This window comes from Geotrypetes seraphini, chromosome 8 (assembly GCF_902459505.1).
Source record: "Geotrypetes seraphini chromosome 8, aGeoSer1.1, whole genome shotgun sequence".
In the NCBI taxonomy this organism is placed as follows: domain Eukaryota; kingdom Metazoa; phylum Chordata; class Amphibia; order Gymnophiona; family Dermophiidae; genus Geotrypetes; species Geotrypetes seraphini.
Window position 1 is genome coordinate 162,373,375 of NC_047091.1, and position 18,680 is coordinate 162,392,054.

The 18,680-nt window shown below is 43.5% G+C and overlaps 1 protein-coding gene across 3 annotated transcripts in view; it reads right to left on the reverse strand.

The window, feature by feature from the left end:
* HECTD4 (HECT domain E3 ubiquitin protein ligase 4) overlaps positions 1-18,680 on the reverse strand; it is a 492,696-nt gene that overhangs the window by 421,090 nt on the left and 52,926 nt on the right. For 2 of the 3 annotated variants that reach the window (XM_033956861.1, XM_033956860.1), the window contains exons 4-6: positions 5,963-6,093; positions 5,387-5,495; positions 2,750-2,888 (exon numbers count right to left, since the gene is read on the reverse strand). In XM_033956861.1, coding sequence (XP_033812752.1) covers positions 2,750-2,888; positions 5,387-5,495; positions 5,963-6,093 — 379 coding nt within the window. Of the gene's footprint in view, positions 1-2,749; positions 2,889-5,386; positions 5,496-5,962; positions 6,094-7,039; positions 7,152-18,680 lie in introns of those variants that run through there. The other variant, XM_033956862.1, reaches the window with a different exon arrangement.

The window sequence follows — 18,680 nt, forward strand, 5'->3', positions numbered from 1 at the left end:
CATGGGGGAGGGAATCAGTCGCCTGAGTGTAGCACCCCCAAGGTACAGAAGGGACCCCCGCGAGACCCTACCTCCATCCAGACTAGAACAATTACAAGTAAAGGCCACTGCATAACCACTCCAAAAGAAATAAGGGCCTAACAGGACTGCACAGGCTTATCACTCACCACCTGCTGGAGACTGAGAACAGATTGATTCTAAGGGGGATTGCACACCCCACTTATAGTACTGTAACAATTTTATTTATTTATTTAGTGGATTTTATATCGCATCCTCCCCAAAGAGTTCATAACGGGTTACATTTTACATTTATAGTGTTACAGTGTAACCTTATATAAGCCGCAGTCGATGGAGAGTTCCATGGAGGCTGACAGATACAGAGAGGGTAGTTTACGGTTAAGCAGATAGGGCTAGGCAAAGAGGTAGGTTTTTATTGCTTTCTTGAAGTTTAAGAGTCAATTGAGGGATTAGAACATAAGAATTACCATACTGGGACAGACTGAAGGTCCATCAAGCCTAGTATTCTGTGTCCAACGATGACCAACCAGGTCCCAAGTGCCTAGCTAGATCTCAAGTAGTAAAACAGATTTTATGCTGCTTATCCTAGGAATAAGCACTACTTTCAGGGTTTTCTTTTTTTAAGAGTATGTTTTGAGAGTGTTGTACAATTACAGTGGTACCTTGGATTACGAGCATAATCCGTTCCAGGAGCATGCTCATAATCCAAAATGCTCATTTATCAAAGCAAAGTTTCCCATAGAAAATAGTGGCAACACTGAAGATTCGTTCCAGAACCCGGGGTCTGTACCTGTCGGATGCCGGGTGCTGCAGCGCCATCTCCTCCTTCCGCCTCCTCCGTCCGTCATCTGAAGAAGAACCCCACAGTGCCGCTTCGGGGGGGATGCCTCTAATGTCCGCCAGCCACCAGAGAACCCCGCAGTGCCGCTTCAAAGGGATGCCTCCTCCATCCGCCGGCCAGCCCTCCACGTCGGATGCCCCCTGCATGCTGGAGAGCCCCCACCCGAGCCCACGCAACCGAATGCCGCCCCACCCACATGCCGCACAAGACACGCACAACGCTGATGATTGACGCTGTGCGTGTCACACGCAACGCGCAGGCCCAGACAGAGGTCCTCCAACCTGCGGAAGGCACCCAATGTGGAAGAGGAATCCACCGAAGCGGCGCTTCCTGGACTGTAAGTGCTCGTTTATCGGGGCAGTGCTCGGTTTGCGAGTCAAAAGTTTGCTGAGTGTTTTGCTCGTCTTGTAAAACACTCGCAAACTGGGTTACTCGCAAACCGAGGTTCCACTGTATTTGCCTATTCTAGTTTGAAAGTTAGCTACTTTCTCTTGGGAAACCTGGATAAAGTAGTGCAGTTGCTAAAACCAGAATCCATGGTCTGGTTTGTCACACTGAAGCTTGCTAGTTTACTTGTAATACCGGGCATATCAGACATTTGAAACCCCTCATTTACCACTTAAGTCAATAACCATAACAAGGCCTCTGATATTAGAATCCCAATGAAACACTAACAATTAGTTCTCAGCAGGTATGTTTTTGTTTTTAAATTACGATTTTAGATAAAAATTTCAAATCAAGAAAATGTATACAACACTTAAAAAGTTACAGCTTTGATCAAAGATAAAAACTACCTACTACTAGTTACTTCCTCAGATCAGGAATCATTAAAGCCCCAAGTGACTAAGATTCAAAGTGGACATTTTGATTAGGATCATGTATTCTGATCTTTTGATTCATCTTTAAAACAAAGTTTATATGAAACCTGTACGGATTTCCCTTGATCTTAGCTGTCACAACTAAGCCACTAGTTCAACATCCCATATTTGTCAGGCTCTTTGTTGAATTGAAAACTAACCAAGCAAAAAACACAATTAACTGAAACTGATTGAAGCTCAAGATAATTACTATATTTTTACTGCACAACTGAAAATGTACAGAATTAAACAGAAACTAGGTGACCATGACCTAAAAATATATTTCATCTTCATATAGGCCTATTCAAAAATGTTACATTCAGAAAATGAAATGTATTTATTTGTGAATCAGAACTACAAAATAATTTCTAGTGTATGATGGTTGAGTTAAAACAATTTTGGATCAGACTGATGGCTCAGTGGTGGTGCTAAAGATCCTGGTTCAATTTCCAAGGTGGATCTTATGCTCCATGGATCAAAGGATGCTGCAGAAAGTGTATTCATAGCACTCCAGCAAAGAGAAAAAGTTTTGGTCAATTTTCTAGGCTAATACCCCCAATTACCTCTGTTGCTATGACAACATGAAGGTATTTAAAAGGCATACAAAACTAGGGACAAAAATTCCCATATAGTTATGGATGAGAGTTTATAGCACCAGATCTAGCCCCCATCTTAATTGAGCTGGAAGCCCAAAAAAACAATGGAAAACTATTTGGTCAAAATGAAAACACACACTTAAGACCTGTTTTACAAAGCCGCACTAGCGGCTGCTGAGCGGCAACAGCCCTGAAGCCCTTTAAATCTCTATAGGGGCTGTTACCACTAGCGCAGCTTTGTAAAACAGGCCCTTAGTAATCTGTCCTCTGAGGAGAGATTACTGTCTTAAAAAATTTTTCTCTCTCCAAACTGAATTTAGATTAAAAAAAAAAAAAAAACCAAAACAACAAAACAAAGCAGGCCGTTTATAAAGTTGTGTTAAGTGCTAGAGATAACATATTAAGGTCTTTTACAGATTCAATGCACTGCATTTTACCTGAAGGGTATACTGGTCAATGACCTGGAAAAGGGACTGAGGTTTATTATCAAAGGAGGCGGGTCGATGAACAAGACTGCCATTGCCAAAAACAATCCAACCAGCTTCCAGTTCTTCATTACGGCAGTACACAAACCCACTGAGGTAAAAAAGATGAAACTTATGTAAACCTTACAACAAATATTTATGTACAACCTCTATAGCATAGGCTTAGCCAATTTAGTACACTCTAACAGTATTCCTGAACAAAAGCTATAAACAACATTATTTTTCATTTTTTTATAACTACTATACTATGGTCATGTGGTCATATCTACAAGTCAAACTAGTGGATACTAAACACTCAGATAATAAAAATAGACTTCTGAAATGAAGACAATTTTTCAAATAGAAAATTGAAAAGTTTATGCAGACTATGAAACCATCAAATTTGTCATACATGAGTTTTCAACCCTTTTTCAAATCATATTTTTTACAAGACTATAATGTACTACCAAAGGGGGGAGGGGGAGGTTGAACATCTGAAAATTTGTTGTTTGAAATGTAGATAATTATATAAATTACCACACTCACAATCATGCAGGACCCTCTTAGAGGGTGTTCTTGAGAGTTTATAAAGACTGATGCCTTATTTGCATACTAAATATAAAATTTAGCATTGTTTTTTTCCTCATGCCTCATATCAGGTAGATAATAGAAAATATATGTATACGTGTGTTTTTGAAGCATTAAAATTGTGATAAGCGCAGGACCTCTTATGGATATATAGGCATTTAGGCCCGGATTCTGTATAGGACACCGAAGTCCATGTTACAGACACCAGTTATAGAACTGGGTTACTGTAGATGTGGCTGCTATACTTATCGCAGCAAGGGATCTCCCCGCCGCAATAAGTATAGCGGCCGCAGCTGCCAGTCCCCCCACGCCATTACAATCGCGGCAGGAGGGAGCCCAACCCCTCCTGCCTTATGACTGACCACCCACCCCCCACATACAATCATGGCAGAAGAGAGCCCAACCCCTCCTGCCCGATGACCGCCCACCCATCCCCACATACAATTGTGGCAGGAGGTAGCCCAACCCCTCCTGCCCGATGACCGCCCACCCTTTCCCAAAGATCGCCTGCAGGAGGCTGCCCAATCCCTTCTGCTGGACCCCCCCAGTCCCCTAAACTCCCCTCATGAAATGGCCCCCCCCCCAACAAAACCCTCCACCTCCGAACTCACCGAGCAAGTAGGCCGGCTATCCGGGTCCTCGCATCGTCCAGCCTCCATCCAAATGAGGCGTGCTCGCCCCTCCCCTGCCCAACCCACAGGAGCTTACGGCCTGATTGGCCCAAGTGCCTAAGGCCCCTCCTATGGGCGGGGCCTTAGGTACATGGGCCATCTCTGACATCGGAGAGGAAGTTCTGGGCCAGCCAATCGCTACCTGGCTGGCCAGGAACTTCCTCTCCGACGTCAGAATTGACGTTGGGGAGAGGAACGCTTGTCGGCCCAACGCTTCTGCGTCGGGAAGCAGGGAGAGCTTGGGGCGGCGGTGGCTTGGGGGCCTGTTCCCCAACGGCGGTGGCAGTAGCTTGGGGGAGGACAGGGAGAAAGAAAGAAGGGAAACAGAAAGAAAGAAAGGGGGACCAGGGAGACAAAGAAAGGGGGCATGGAGAGAGAAAGAAAGAAAGGTGGACAGACAGAAAGAAAGAAGGGGAGGGGGCAGAGAGAGAGAGAAAGAAAAAGTTGGGGGAGGGAATGAGGTCTGGAGGAGAGGAAGCATACAGTAGGCTGAAAGAAGGGAAGAAATATTGGATGCACTGTCAGAAGAGACTCATGAAATCACCAGACAACAAAAGTAGGAAAACTGATTTTATTTTCAATTTAGTGATCAAAATTTAGTGACTTATGGGGGATGGGCCGTAACGGGGTGGGCCAACGTTAAAAGATTAGTGGTGGGAGGGGGATCCGCTGGAGGGGGTGTTAGCGAGAGGAGGGGGGTCCAGAGGGGGGCATTCTCCCACGATTGGGGGGGTCTTCTTCTGGCAGGAGGGGTTAGACACCCTCCTGCTAACGATCATCAGTGGGGGGAGACAGGCGGCCGTGGACGCTATACCTATTGCGGCAGGGAGATCCCTTGCCACGATAAGTATTGCGGCCGCATCTATTTACAATGTAGGCCAGCATTTTGCTGGCCTATATTGTAAGCGTCTCCCGCTCTACTAAGGAGATGCGTAGGGCTGCCTAGGTTCGCCTACCCTCAGGTAAGCTTAGGTGGTCTTGCAGGCCTCCCTAGGCTCCCGGAGGCGCCTTCAATATAAGCGGCCTGCCTGGAGAGCATTTTTTTTTTAAAAACGTGCGCCCCGATTGGCTCATTAGATAACTGTAGGACGCCTACAGCTGGCTACAATTGGAACGCACTTTGCAGAATCCGAGTCACAGCGCCTACAAACTGAATGCAATTTTTATTCAAAACAAATTTTAAAAAAAAGTCTGACAAGAATTTAAGCACTGTAATTTAGGTGAATCAAATCTTTAATAAATTCAAAATTACTACTTGTATCTCAGGTCACCAAGACTTTTCTGAACAGAATAAATGTATTAGAAGACATCTTAAGTTCAATACAGTCTGCAAAAAAATATTGTAGCTCACCGTAAAGTACCATGTAATCCTGACCCCAATTTGCTTATTCCTTTACCAACTGAGTTACTTGTATAAAGGTAAAATCCATCTACTGCAAGGCATCGCCCCAGATCTGCATCTAAAATTAAAAAGAACAAATGATTCAAGCGAGTTATGTTTTCAGCATCTAAGTCAAGCAAGTCATATTTTCGGCAGCTTTAAAAGACTTCAACAACAATTTTAATAAATAGATTCGTAGGACTTAACCAACACTTTCTAAATTGGGGGTGGGGAGCCTGTGTATGTTGAACACAATTAATTTTAAAAGCTGCATCAAATCCCAAGATACCTCACAGAAAAATGGAATGATAGATTTCAATGCTTAAAATATAGTCAGTGTTGAATTTCTGTGTATCAATACCCTTTGACCTGTATTTTGAAAGTTACATCATCTTAGGTGATCTTTTATGCATGATACGAGATACCATTACAATGAAAATACATGAAAAAAATGCAATCTTACTGTAGCACATAGAACACATTATAGCAATATATCATACTAATAACCTTCAATGACTTCCAAGCACTCTAACCAATTCGATTTACCTTTGTTGTCATTGCATGTGCCCGTGTTACTATCTGGAGCAGGCAACATATCTTCAAACCCCCAAGATACTATATGTTTACCTCCAAGTAAACAGGAGGGCGACCCAGGACCTCCTTCCAAAACCAGCAGCCTTTAAATAGCAGAAAGAGAAAAAAAAACCCAGATGGCTCACAAATTATTACTCAGCTTGTAAAGACAGCAACGATTTTGTTGCAAGATGGCCAACTTCCCCAGCAGCAATCCACTAATACTTTATGACAAATATGTTCCAAAGTTTCTATTCATTTTTTTAAGAGGGGGTTGTTAAGGAAAGACAATATTGCATTCCATATTTAATCAGGATTGGCCCAACCATTAGGTAGGACTAGGCAGCTACTTATGGTAGCAGCAGTCAAAGCAAAAACAATAGATCTTGAAAATCACATGAAATAAAAGGAACAGAGGGTATATTCACTAGCAGATAGGAGTGGTATTGGGGTACACAAGGGGCCTAAAAGTTATGGGAGGAATGGGAGAGAGTGCACAAGGCTGAAGGCTTGCTTAGAGCGTCTAATACCCTTGCACTGACTTTGTCGCCATTCCAGTGAATATGTACCCTTTAACCAAAATGGCTGGGACCAAGCTCATTCTAGATAATTGATATTTTTAGATAATGAAGTTCTTTCCCCCAATATTTTTACATAATGGAAGTTTTCCTGAGAATGGATTATAAATCAACCAGTTTTCAGATCATAGAGAGTTTTTCAATGCAACACAGATCAAAGTGAATTTTTTTTTTTTTTCAAATAAAGGCATTTTGAATACATGTTTACTATACATAAAAAATAGTATAAATAGAAGGCTTCATATTGTTATTGCTTTTTATGAAGGGATATAAAAAATATGGCAATGCAATGTTAGGATGTGAAACCTTTAAGAGAAATGTTATGCCTCTCTATTTTTACACACATTGACCATAGATCTGCATGCTGCCATATATCTAAAATAATATTTATTTATTTAATATGGCTTTATTTACCACCTCTTTTAAGGAGTTCACTCAAGGTGGTGTACATCAGGAAAGATTAGGTTCTTACCTCAGTAATCTTCTTTCTAGTACACAGACACATTATTCCTGAACATGTGGGTAGTCAATCTATTCCCACGAGAATTCTTGTAGAAAACCCCATTAGCTTTCATTTTCTGTGCCTCCCATCTCTCTGGGTTGTCATCTCTCTGGGTTGTCATCCAATTCCTCAGTTCGTACTAAAGCAGATGCTCAGCCCTAGAGAGGAAGCAGAATAGGGAGGGGTAAAGGGACTCGCCCCAAGAAACATGCATGTTCTGCTCATATCATTAACAAATAACAGATGAAACAAAAAATTAACCATTTAAAATACATTAACAAGGTGAAAACAAACAAGTTACCTACCAGAGTGCAACCTGCACTAAGAATGTGGGAGATGCCTCCTAGATTTTTTGAAGCGGCAGTCATGTCCTCTATCTTTGCCAATGCTGGGTAAAGGAAAGAAACAAGATGTCTGGATTCTCCAGCACATATAAGGCAGCAAGCAGGCAAATGAACATCTGACAAGGCGGGCTTTGATAATAATATGTCTGTCTACTAGAAAGAAGATTACCAAGGTAAGAACCTAATCTTTCCTTCTAGTGCAACAGACACATTATTCCTGAACATGTGGGACATATCAAAGCAGACCCCCGAGTTTAGGGCGGAACAGATGAGCCTGTTGACAGAACAGATGATCTGAATGCAGAGTTCTTTTTGGACGCTATATCAACCCTGTAAAACTTTGTGAATGTATGGAAATAGAACCGTGTGGCCACTCTACAAATTTCTTCTGGGGACGCTGAAAATTCCGCCCATGAGGAAGCCATGCTTCTAGTAGCATGCACCTTTACAGATTGCTTCCCAATCCAGATATAAAGCTGAAAAAATGACCATACAGATCCATCTTGAAATGATTGGTTTTGAGGCTGGTCGGACTTTATGGGTAGCCCCCACCAGTACAAAGAGATGATCCAACAGTCAAAATTTGTTCGCAGCCTCCAGATACTGCAGTAATACTCTGTGCACATCCAACAATTTCAGCACTATCACTCCTCGATCTTGAGGGTGTGAAGGCAGGCAACCACATTTCCTGTGATATAAAAGTTGGAAACTACTTTCAGTAAGAAAGATGGTACTATACGCAGTACTATGCCTGAATCTGAAATTCTGAGGAAGGGATCTCTGTATGACAATGCCTACAATTCTGACACCTATCGAACTGAAGTGATTGCCACCAAAACCTCCATTTTAACTGTAAGATCCATCAATGTAGCTTGCTCTAGAGCAAGGGTAGGGGCCCACAGGCAGATCAGGTTTTCAGGATATTCACAATAAATATGCATGAGGCAGTGCATGCAAATCCATCTCATATATATTCATTGTGGATATCCTGAAAACCTGACCTGCCTGTGGCTCTTGAGGACCGGAATTGCCTACCACTGCTCTAGAGGTTCATAAGGCTCTTGGTATTACCAATGAATGGTTGGCAAAGTCAGTGGACAGGAGGTCTGAAGATCCAAACTTTCACACTGCTTAACAGTTTGTTAACACAGTGAAGGTGGTTAATGACACAGCCAAATAAAGGTGTTAAACTGATAACTGACTGTTACAGGTATCATCATAGATCTAGAGCAACGCGAAGCCTTATTGCAAGGACTTGAACAGCATTGCGAGTTTCATCCTGATTGACTATCTCAAGAAGATATTTAGGTGGAGATTCTGTATAGCACACCGTTCTCAGCAGCTGCCTAAGTGGCTGAGAATCGCACACCGGTCCTATACAGAATTGCGTATGCCTGCCTAACTACCCAGATTCTCTAACCGGTGTCCATGTCACAGGTGCCAGTTAGAGAATCGCACCTGATCCCTTGCTAGGCAAGGGAATGCTCCTGCTGCAATTGGCTGAGCAGCTGCAGCAGGGAACCCCTGAATCCCCCGTGAAGTCGGCTGGCAGGAGGGATGACCACTCCCTCCCACCAGAACCCCCTCTCTCCATGAAGTCAGCTGGCAGGAGGAATGCCCACTCACTCCCCCCTGAAAAATCCCCTGGCAGAAGGGATGCCCACTTCCTCCTGCTGCTAACAGCTCCCCGGAACTTCTCCTCAACCTGTAGACCCCTGGCAATCCCCCCCCCCCACACACACACATCCTCCCCATACCTTTTAAGATGAAAGTCTGGCCAGAGGGATACATCTTTGGCCAGTCAGCCCGCCACTCCAAAATAGCAGGCCTTCCCCTTTCTGATGCATTCTGGGATGCACTGGGTAGGGACCTAAGACCCTAATTGCCCCTGATGCTTAAGGCCCCTTCAAGAAGGGTGTTGGTGGGTGGGTGGGGGGGCAGCAGGAGGGAGTGGGTATCCCTCCTGCTGGGAGAATTTCTCAGGGGGGCATCAGTGGTTCCAGTAAAAGGGAGTGGGCATCCCTCCTGCTGAGATTTCTGGAGGGGGAGTGGGCATCATTCCTGAGGGGGGAGAGGGGGGATTCAAAGGTTCTACGTGAGGGAGTGGACATCCTTCCTACCAGCCAACTCCGTGCAGGGGGTGGGGGGCCTGCCACAGATGCTCATTTGATCATGGCAGGGAGATTTTCTTGCCATGCTCAGCTCAGCAGCCGAATCTATTTGAAATGTAGGCCCTACATTTCAGGGAGACGCCTACATTTCAAGCTGCTTAAGCATGTCCCTGCACCCACATCAGACGCCTACCTCAGGTTTTTAAAAAAATGTGAGCCCCAATTGGCTGGTAAGACAGCGGTAGGACGCCTACCACCGCCTACAATCAGGGCGCCATTTATAAAATCTGCCCCTGAATATTTGAGTGTTGGTAACGCAGTTGGTAAATGACTACACCAAAGCATACGTGTTTAGCTATTAGCGATGTATATTCAATTTCTGTTATTTTCCACAATAAAACACAGATATTGAAGGTTCATTTAATAAAATACTGCTAGTTTTTATGCATAAAATGTATTTTTATCAATGTATCATTGCTGAGTGTGAATCATTAAGCAAAAATAGCAAATTTTAAGAAAAACAGAGCTCTATGTAATCAGTGGTTTTGAGTGACCCCAGGATGGGCTTTAAATTTATTTTTTTTTAATTTTGTGATCAAGCACAATCAAATTCATGGGAAAAACTTCAATTTGCACAGTTTTCCAACTTTAGGTTTTTCTGGATAATCCTAGCGAGGCATGAATTCATTACATACAATATGTTAAAATGAACCAGAAAGCACAGTTAGTTACTTACCGTAACAGGTGTTATCCAGGGACAGCAGGCAGATATTCTCAACATGTGGGTGACGTCACCGACGGAGCCCCCTAGCGGACGTTTTCGCAAGCAGACTTGCTCGAAGACCTTCAGGCTTGCGATTGACCCGTGCATGCATGCATGCCCTTCCCGCCCTGCCTAGGGCATGCGTCTCCTCAGTGTGTCCTCAGTTCAGATAGCAAACAAATAAGCCAACCACAGGGAGGTGGATGGGTTGCGAGAATATCTGCCTGCTGTCCCTGGATATCACCTGTTATGATAAGTAACTGTGCTTTATCCCAGGACAAGCAGGCAGCATATTCTCAACATGTGGATGACCTCCAAGCTAACCAGAAAGGGATGGAGGGAGAGTTGGCAATTTAGGTGAACAGATGTTGCAAAACTGACTGGCCAAAGTGGCCGTCATGCCTGGAGAAAGCATCCAGACAGTAGTGAGAGGTGAACGTATGAACCGAGGACCAAGTGGCAGTCCTACAGATTTCCTCAATGGGAGTGGAGTGGAGGAAAGCAACAGACGCCGCCATCGCCCTGACCTAGTGGCCTGTGAGTCGACCCGGCAGGGAGAGACAGCCTGAGCAGAACAGAAAGAAATACAAGCGACCAACCAGTTAGAAATGGTCCGCTTAGAGACAGAGCGACTCAAGCGATTAGGATTGAAAGAGAGGAGCTGGGGAGCCAAACGGTGAGGAACGGTGCGCTTCAAGTAGAAGGCCAGCGCACGCTTACAATCAAGAAAATGTAAAGCCACTTCCCCAGGGTGAGAATGGGGCTTCGGAAAAAACACAGAAGAACAATAGATTGGGTGATATGAAAATCAGAAACAATCTTAGGCAAGAACTTAGGATGGGTACGGAGAACCACCTTATTATGATGGAAGACAGTGAAAGGTGGGTCCGCTTCCCAGGCTTGAAGCTCACTGACCCGACTGGCCGAAGTGAGAGCAATAAGAAACACAACTTTCCAAGTAAGATACTTTAAATGAGCCCGCGCTAGCGGCTCAAACGAGGGTTTCATCAATTGAGTAAGGACCACGTTAAGAACCCAAACCACCAGAGGAGGTTTAAGGGGCGGATGAACAATGTCAGCATTCATCTCCAGAACCCTTTTGATGGGAAAAAAAGCCATCCTCACCAACTGGCTCTCCCGTGCTCCCCCGTCATATGCACAATGGAGATCCCTAATGATAGTGCACGCAACACTGGAGACACGCATGGTAGGAGACTTGACTCTTGGCCTGGGTCGCAAATTTTGTCAGGTGTGGGAGCACTTCTGGCAGGACCTCACACCGCATGCTCGCAGTAGACTTTTGAATCTAAGATTTTATTCCCACTCTCAGCTGTTGGACCGGCCATGGATTCTTGGGGAGGGGAGGGGAACTGATTATATTGTTGAAAATGTTATTTCCTGAATGGTACTACTGTTTGTATTTGCTTCTTACTGCTGGAATAATAAAAATCATTTAAACATAAGGGGCGGCTGAACGTGGAAAAGTCCTTTCATGAAGTGGGAAACCACAGGATGAACAGAGATAGGCTTCCCGTCAATCGGCCGATGAAAAGCAGCAGTGGCACTAAGGTGGACTCGAACTGAAGAGGACCTGAGCCCAGACAAGTGCAACAGATAATCCAGGACAGCTGACAAGGAGGCAGATAGTGGCTCCAGCTGCCTAGTAGCACACCAGGAAGAAAAGCGGGTCCACTTCTGATGGTAACATTGGCGAATGGATTCCTTTTGGGACGCTTCCAGGACATCCAGCACAGGCTGGGAGAATTGGAACGAGGGCATTAAGTCTCGAGGAACCAAGCTGTTAAGTGCAGAGACTGAAGGCTGGGATGGAGCAGAGAACCCTGACCCTGCATAAGCAGAGAAGGAAAAATAGGCAAAGGAAGAGGCTCCCTGGAACTGAGTTGCAACAGAAGGGTGAACCATAGATGTCGGGGCCACCGAGGAGCAATCAGAATCATGGTGGCACGCGAAGACTTGAGCTTGACGAGAGTCTTCAGAATCAGAGGGAATGGAGGAAACGCATACAGGAATTTGTTCGTCCAATCTAGAAGGAAGGCATCCGCCTCGATCCTGAGAGGGGTGTAAACCCTGGAGCAGAAGCGGGGCAACTTGTGATCGAGGGGGGGGACGCGAACAGATAGATGTCCGGAGTCCCCCAACGAGCAAATACCTGATGCAGGTTTACGGTGTGGAGGGACCACTCGTGAGGCTGCAGCAGACGACTCAACTTGTCTGCCAGACAGTTCCGCTGGCCCTGAATGTAGACAACTCGAATGAAAATAAAGAAAATTAAAGACACGAGCACAGCGACTCAACAGAAACTAACCAAATAAGCCGCGGTGCAAGAGGGACAACGAGATCATGCGAAACAAGGGAGTAGTGCTTCTGGCTCCGCGGAAAACAGAGAACTGAGGACACGCTGAGGAGATGCATGCCCTAGGTAGGGCAGGAGGGGCACTCGCGAAACCGCAGGCCAATCGCAAGCCTGAAGGTCTTCAAGCAAGTCTGCTTGCGAAAACATCCGCTAGGGGGCTCCGTTGGTAACGTCACCCACATGTTGACAATATGCTGCCTGCTTGTCCTGGGATAAAATACTATTTGGGGGGAAATTATCAACATGGGCTACCATTAAGATGGATTATTTCACCATTTACTTGTGGTATTTTTGCATAAAGTGGAACTTATGCTACTAACTGGGGTTAACAGCAAAATAACCCATCTTAACAGGAGCCTACATTAATAACTCTCACCCCCCTAAATAGTTAAACAAAGGCAGTAAAACTAAGTTAATAAAAACTATAGGTCACAGAAAGGTTTACTATAAACTTCAAAAGTCAGAAATACTAAATCAATTATAGATTAAAAAGCATTGCTATAGATAAGTAGATCTTTTGGTCAAGTGCAGCAAAATATGCTACAATTTAAATTCTAACCACAACAGGATCAGGTGATCTTTTTCAAATGGCAATGGGATGCTTGTTTCATACTGCTATATAGGATACTCTCTGTAAGGTCAATACAAAGCTTTGGGACACTGGCACTGTATATGCTAGTCCAGAAAGGTAGAGCCTTACTCAAAATAAGAGGGGTCAAAAAGTCTTGAAATTCTAGAAAAAAACCTGCTCTCTTATTCTTCAAGCACCACAAGGGTTACGGGTCTACCAAGATCATTGTAATGAGTTAAACCCAGTTGTAGAGGGTGTCAAATCAGTAGGTGGGAACTCGCTGAGAACAACTTTTAAAGCGGGGTTCACCCGGGTTCAATAAAGCCAGTAGCACAAGAGTGCCCGGCAGACGTTACCCACTTACATCACTTTACACACCCAATGGGCCAACTTCCTATAAAAACTATAATTTAATATACTAAAGTTTTTTTCTTTTTATCTTTTTACTTTATAACTATATTATTACAAAAAACTTAGCTAGCAGCCCAAATACCCTAGTGTCTTAAATAAATAAATCTGAAAAAAATTAAGATCAAAAATTGGAATCGCATCTAATTTGACATCATTAGAGAAGTCCCTGTATAAATCAATCTTGTCGGTTTTACCATTAATCAAAAGAAACTCAAAATTCAAGAACTTATCTTAATCTGCTGACCACTGTGGCTTTTACGGGGTGCCAGCTGATTTAAGGTCATCTGGAAATATTGGATGATTGGTGGCATACGCACGTTAGATGATGTTATTTCAGATAATAAGCTGCTTCAGTTTTCACAATTGCAACACAAATTTGATCTTAATAAAACACAAAATTATAGATGGTTGCAGTTGAAGCAGTCGATCATCAAATAGTAGTGAAACTTATCCACTATTTGGCTACAACCCTTATATATAGAAATTCTTTACAGGATACTCAACGGCACCACTTAGAGCTCAATAATATCTCATTGCTCTAAGTTTTACGTGTCAGCTCGTCATCGGGTCCCTTTTTCTTTTCTAACTCTTATTTAACTGTTTAATTTTTACTTTTGTTTATATTAGCTTTTTTTTAAAAAAATACTTTAAGCATATACTTAGTTTAGATCATGTGGTCTCTGGCTAGGGATTTGCATGCCAACATGTTTCGCTTTCTCAAGGTTTAACCCCTAACTATTATACCGCCAGAAGCTAAGTGGTCACAGCTTCTGGCGGTATAATAGTTAGGGGTTAAGCCTTGACAAAACTGAGAAAGCGAAACATGTTGGCAATCAAATCCCTAGCCAGAGACCACATGATCTAAGCTAAGTATATGCTTAAAGTATTTTTTTTTTAAAAAAAGCTAATATAAACAAAAGTAAAAGTAAAAATTAAACAGTTAAATAAGAGTTAGAAAAGAAAAAGGGACCTGATGACGAGCTGACACGTAAAACTACTCCTCTGCCCTCCAACCCAGCCCGCTGATTAACCGTTCCCCTTAACTTTATCCATGACATCCTATTTGTCTGCCTTGTCTGGTTTAGATTGTAAGCTCTTTCAAGCAGGAACTGTTTTCTTATTCTTTGTGACTCTGTGCAACTCTGCATGCATCTGGTAGTGCTATAGAAATAATTAGTAGTAGTAGTAACCACGCAAAGGAAAATCTCATGACATAACACCCACCAACGAGTCTTCTGCAGAGCATCTCCTACTCTCTGAGAGGCTTTGCTTAACACAAGGCTCTCTCTCTACTTTAGGAAACAAGTGAAAACTTGACTTTGCTCCCAAGTCTTTAAGAGCAACTAACTAGAAAGCCACCAGCTTATCTACTTCTACTCTGAGATCACTTCTATGTACCCTTTCATGCACAATTTTCATTATGTTTATTGCCTTTATTTTCTAACTCCTGTTATTCTGCCTGTCTATATGTTCCATCTCCACTGATACCCTATGTTGTATATTAAGATGTTTTAATGTATAGGAGGTGTTATCTGCTGCAATTGTCTATTGTCTATGTAACATAATAAATGATAGTAGATAAAGGACTTGAACCAGTCTGCCCAATAGTCACATGCATTATTAATTCATGACTAAATTGTCTTTGACATTTCTGGGACATAGACCATAGAAGTCCACCCGATATTGTCCTTAGGTTCCAATTATTGTAGTTGCCATTGAAGTTGACTCCAGTCTAGTCTTTCCAAACCATCTTGTTATTTGCAAGATACAGATCATAAAAGTCTGCCCAGCATTGTCCTCATGTTCCAAATTATTGGAGTTGCCATCAAAGCTCTCCCCAGCCCACCCTAAACTGAATTGCCATATATGGGACATAGACCATGCAAGTCTGCCCAGAACCAGCCTTAGTTCTTCACTACCAGAATTGTCATCTAAGCTCCATTCGATAAATCAAACACATACAACCATTTAAGTTTGTTTTGAGGGTTTTTTTTTTTAATACCATTATTTTCTAATTAGATATCCTCTGTGTTCATCCTATGCTTTTTTTAAATTCTGTCACCATTTTCATCTCTACCACCTCTCTTGGGAAAGTATTCCAGGCATCATCCCATGAAAAATAATTTCCTAACATTACTTCTATGTCTACCACCAAGCAACCTCAATGCATGTCCTCTAGTTTTCCTTTCTATGGAAGAAATTTGTTTCTATATCAATACCATTCAAGTATGTAAACATCTTTATCATATCTCCCCTGTCCCTCCTCACCTCTAGAGTATACATATTCAGGTCTTCCAGGCTCTTCTCATATATCTTTTGGTGTAAGCCCCATATCTAAGGGCTGCCACGCAAGCGGACTGTGGGGCACGATGGACCACTGGTCTGACCCAGCAGTGGCAATTCTTATGTTCTTATGTCCCCTTCCTCTGGATCGCTTCACGTCTTTTTACATCCTTAGCCAGATAGGGACTCTAAAACTGAACACAATATTCCAAGTGGGGACTCACCAATGACATCAACGCCTCCTTTCTTCTGCTGGTTATGCTTCTCTCTAAACAGCCTAGTATCCTTCTGGCTTCAGCCACTGCCTTGTCACACTGTTTCATTGCCTTCAGATCTTCACACTTTCACCCAAGGCGCCTTCATTTATCCATGCAAATTAGTCTCTCACCTCCTAGCATATAGATTTCTACTCCCCAAGTGCATTGCTCTGCACCTCTTTGTACTGAATTTTAATAGATAAACATTAGATCTTCTAACTTTAAGAACATAAGCAATGCCTCCGCTGGGTCAGACCTGAGGTCCATCGTGCCCAGCAGTCCTCTCACGCGGCGGCCCAACAGGTCCAGGATCTGTGCAGTAATCCTCTATTTATACCCTTCTATCCCCTTTTCCAGCAGGAAATTGTCCAATCCTTTCTTAAACCCCAGTACCGTACTCTGCCCTATTACGTCCTCTGGAAGCGCATTCCAGGTGATCACCACACGTTGGGTAAAGAAGAACTTCCTAGAATTTGTTTTGAATCTGTCTCCTTTTAACTTTTCCGAATGCCCTCTTATTCATCCACCATCCCATGGAGCAGTGAATGGCCTTGCCTCCACAGTTAAGGGAGGGAACGCATGCAGTCACTGATTGTGCGCGATCCTCTCCCTCTTTCCTACCTACCAGCCGTATCTATTTCCCTCTCTCCCCCTTACCTTCTTGCCATGTTTTACTTTACAGGGTAATTTGTTCAAGCCACGCAGCCTGCCTGAAGTCGCGTGCATCTGCAGGCGGAAGCTTCTCCTCTGACGCAACCAGAACAAATAATAATAATAGCTTTATTCTTCTAAATTACCCTGTAAAGTAAAACGCGCCATAAAGGTAAGAGGGAGGGATATGCTCAGACTGCGCAAGGTGTGCTGAAGGTGGTGGAAAGGAACAGACGTTGAAGGGGGGGTGGCGAGAGGGAAGGGTGGTGGTGGAAAGGAACAGATGCTGGAGGGAAATGGGGAAGGGAGAGTGGGGAGAAGACGCTGGAGGGAAATGGGGAAGAGAGAGTGGGGAGAAGACGCTAGAGGGAAATGGGGAAGAGAGAGTGGGGAGAAGATGCTAGAGGGAAATGGGGAAGAGAGAGTGGGGAGGAGACGCTAGAGGGAAATGGGGAAGAGAGAGTGGGGAGGAGACGCTAGAGGGAAATGGGGAAGAGAGAGTGGGGAGGAGACGCTGAAGGGAAATGGGGAAGAGAGAGTGGGGAGGAGACGCTGAAGGGAAATGGGGAAGAGAGAGTGGGGAGAAGACGCTGAAGGGAAATGGGAAAGAGAGAGTGGGGAGAAGACGCTGAAGGGAAATGGGAAAGAGAGAGTGGGGAGAAGACGTTGAAGGGAAATGGGAAAGAGAGAGTGGGGAGAAGACGCTGAAGGGAAATGGGGAAGATAGGGAAATGGGGAAGATGGGGAAATGGAGAAGATGCTGGAAGAGAAGAAGACAGAGATGCCATACTATGGAAGGAGCGGAGGAAAGAAGATGGGTGCCAGACCAATTGAATTAGGAGAAGATGAGGAAAGCAGAAACCAGACAACAAAGGTAGAAAAAAAAATTATATTTTTTTTCTTTAGGATAAAGTAGTATATTAGTAGTGTTGATAAAATTTTATAAACAAAGCCCTTCCAGCTGAACATCTTTCTCTAGTTCAGCAGCAAGAACTTTGATTTATAAGGAAGGAATAAGCTAAATATTGAATTACTGAGGCTTGTATGGATGCTGCGGGGACAGTGGTCACGGGGACGGGGCGGGAACAGTGGTCATGAGGACAGGGTGGGGACAGTGGTCGCGGGAACAGGGACGGTGGTCGCGGGAACGGGGCAGTGACAGGGACAAATTTTTTCCCCATGTCATTCTCTAATTTAGATCTTTAAGTCTGTTCCCATACGCCTTATGACAAAAACCACAAACCATTTCAGTAGCCTTACTCTGGACCAACTCCATCCTTTTAATATCTTTTTGAAGGTGCGGTCCCCAGAATTGTACACAATATTCTAAATGAGGTCTCACCAGTCTTATACAGGGTACTTTTTCCTACTAGCCATATCTCTTCCTATGCACCCTAGCATCCTTCTAGCTTTCTGTCAGCTTTTCAACCTCTTTGGCTACGTTAAGATCATCACATACAATCACACCCAAGTCCCACTCTACTGTTGTGCACATAAGCTCTTCACCCCTTAAATCAGGGTGTCAAATGTCGGTCCTCAATGAATATGCATGAGATCTATTTGCATGCACTGCTTTCATTGTTTGCTAATAGACCTCATGCATATTCATTGTTTCATAAACAAAAAGATATATCACAAATATTATAATTCTAAAGATTTACTCAAATCATCCATTCACAATTTTTATTACATTATACTTTTAAAATGTCATATAAACCACAATTGTACTTATAATTCATATCATATAAATATATCTGAACCCTTAACAACGTTTTCAGTTCCTGTTCAGCTTTTGCAGAAAGAGGTCCTGGTTTGTAATTTTCTCAATGGTGTGAGGCTCATATGC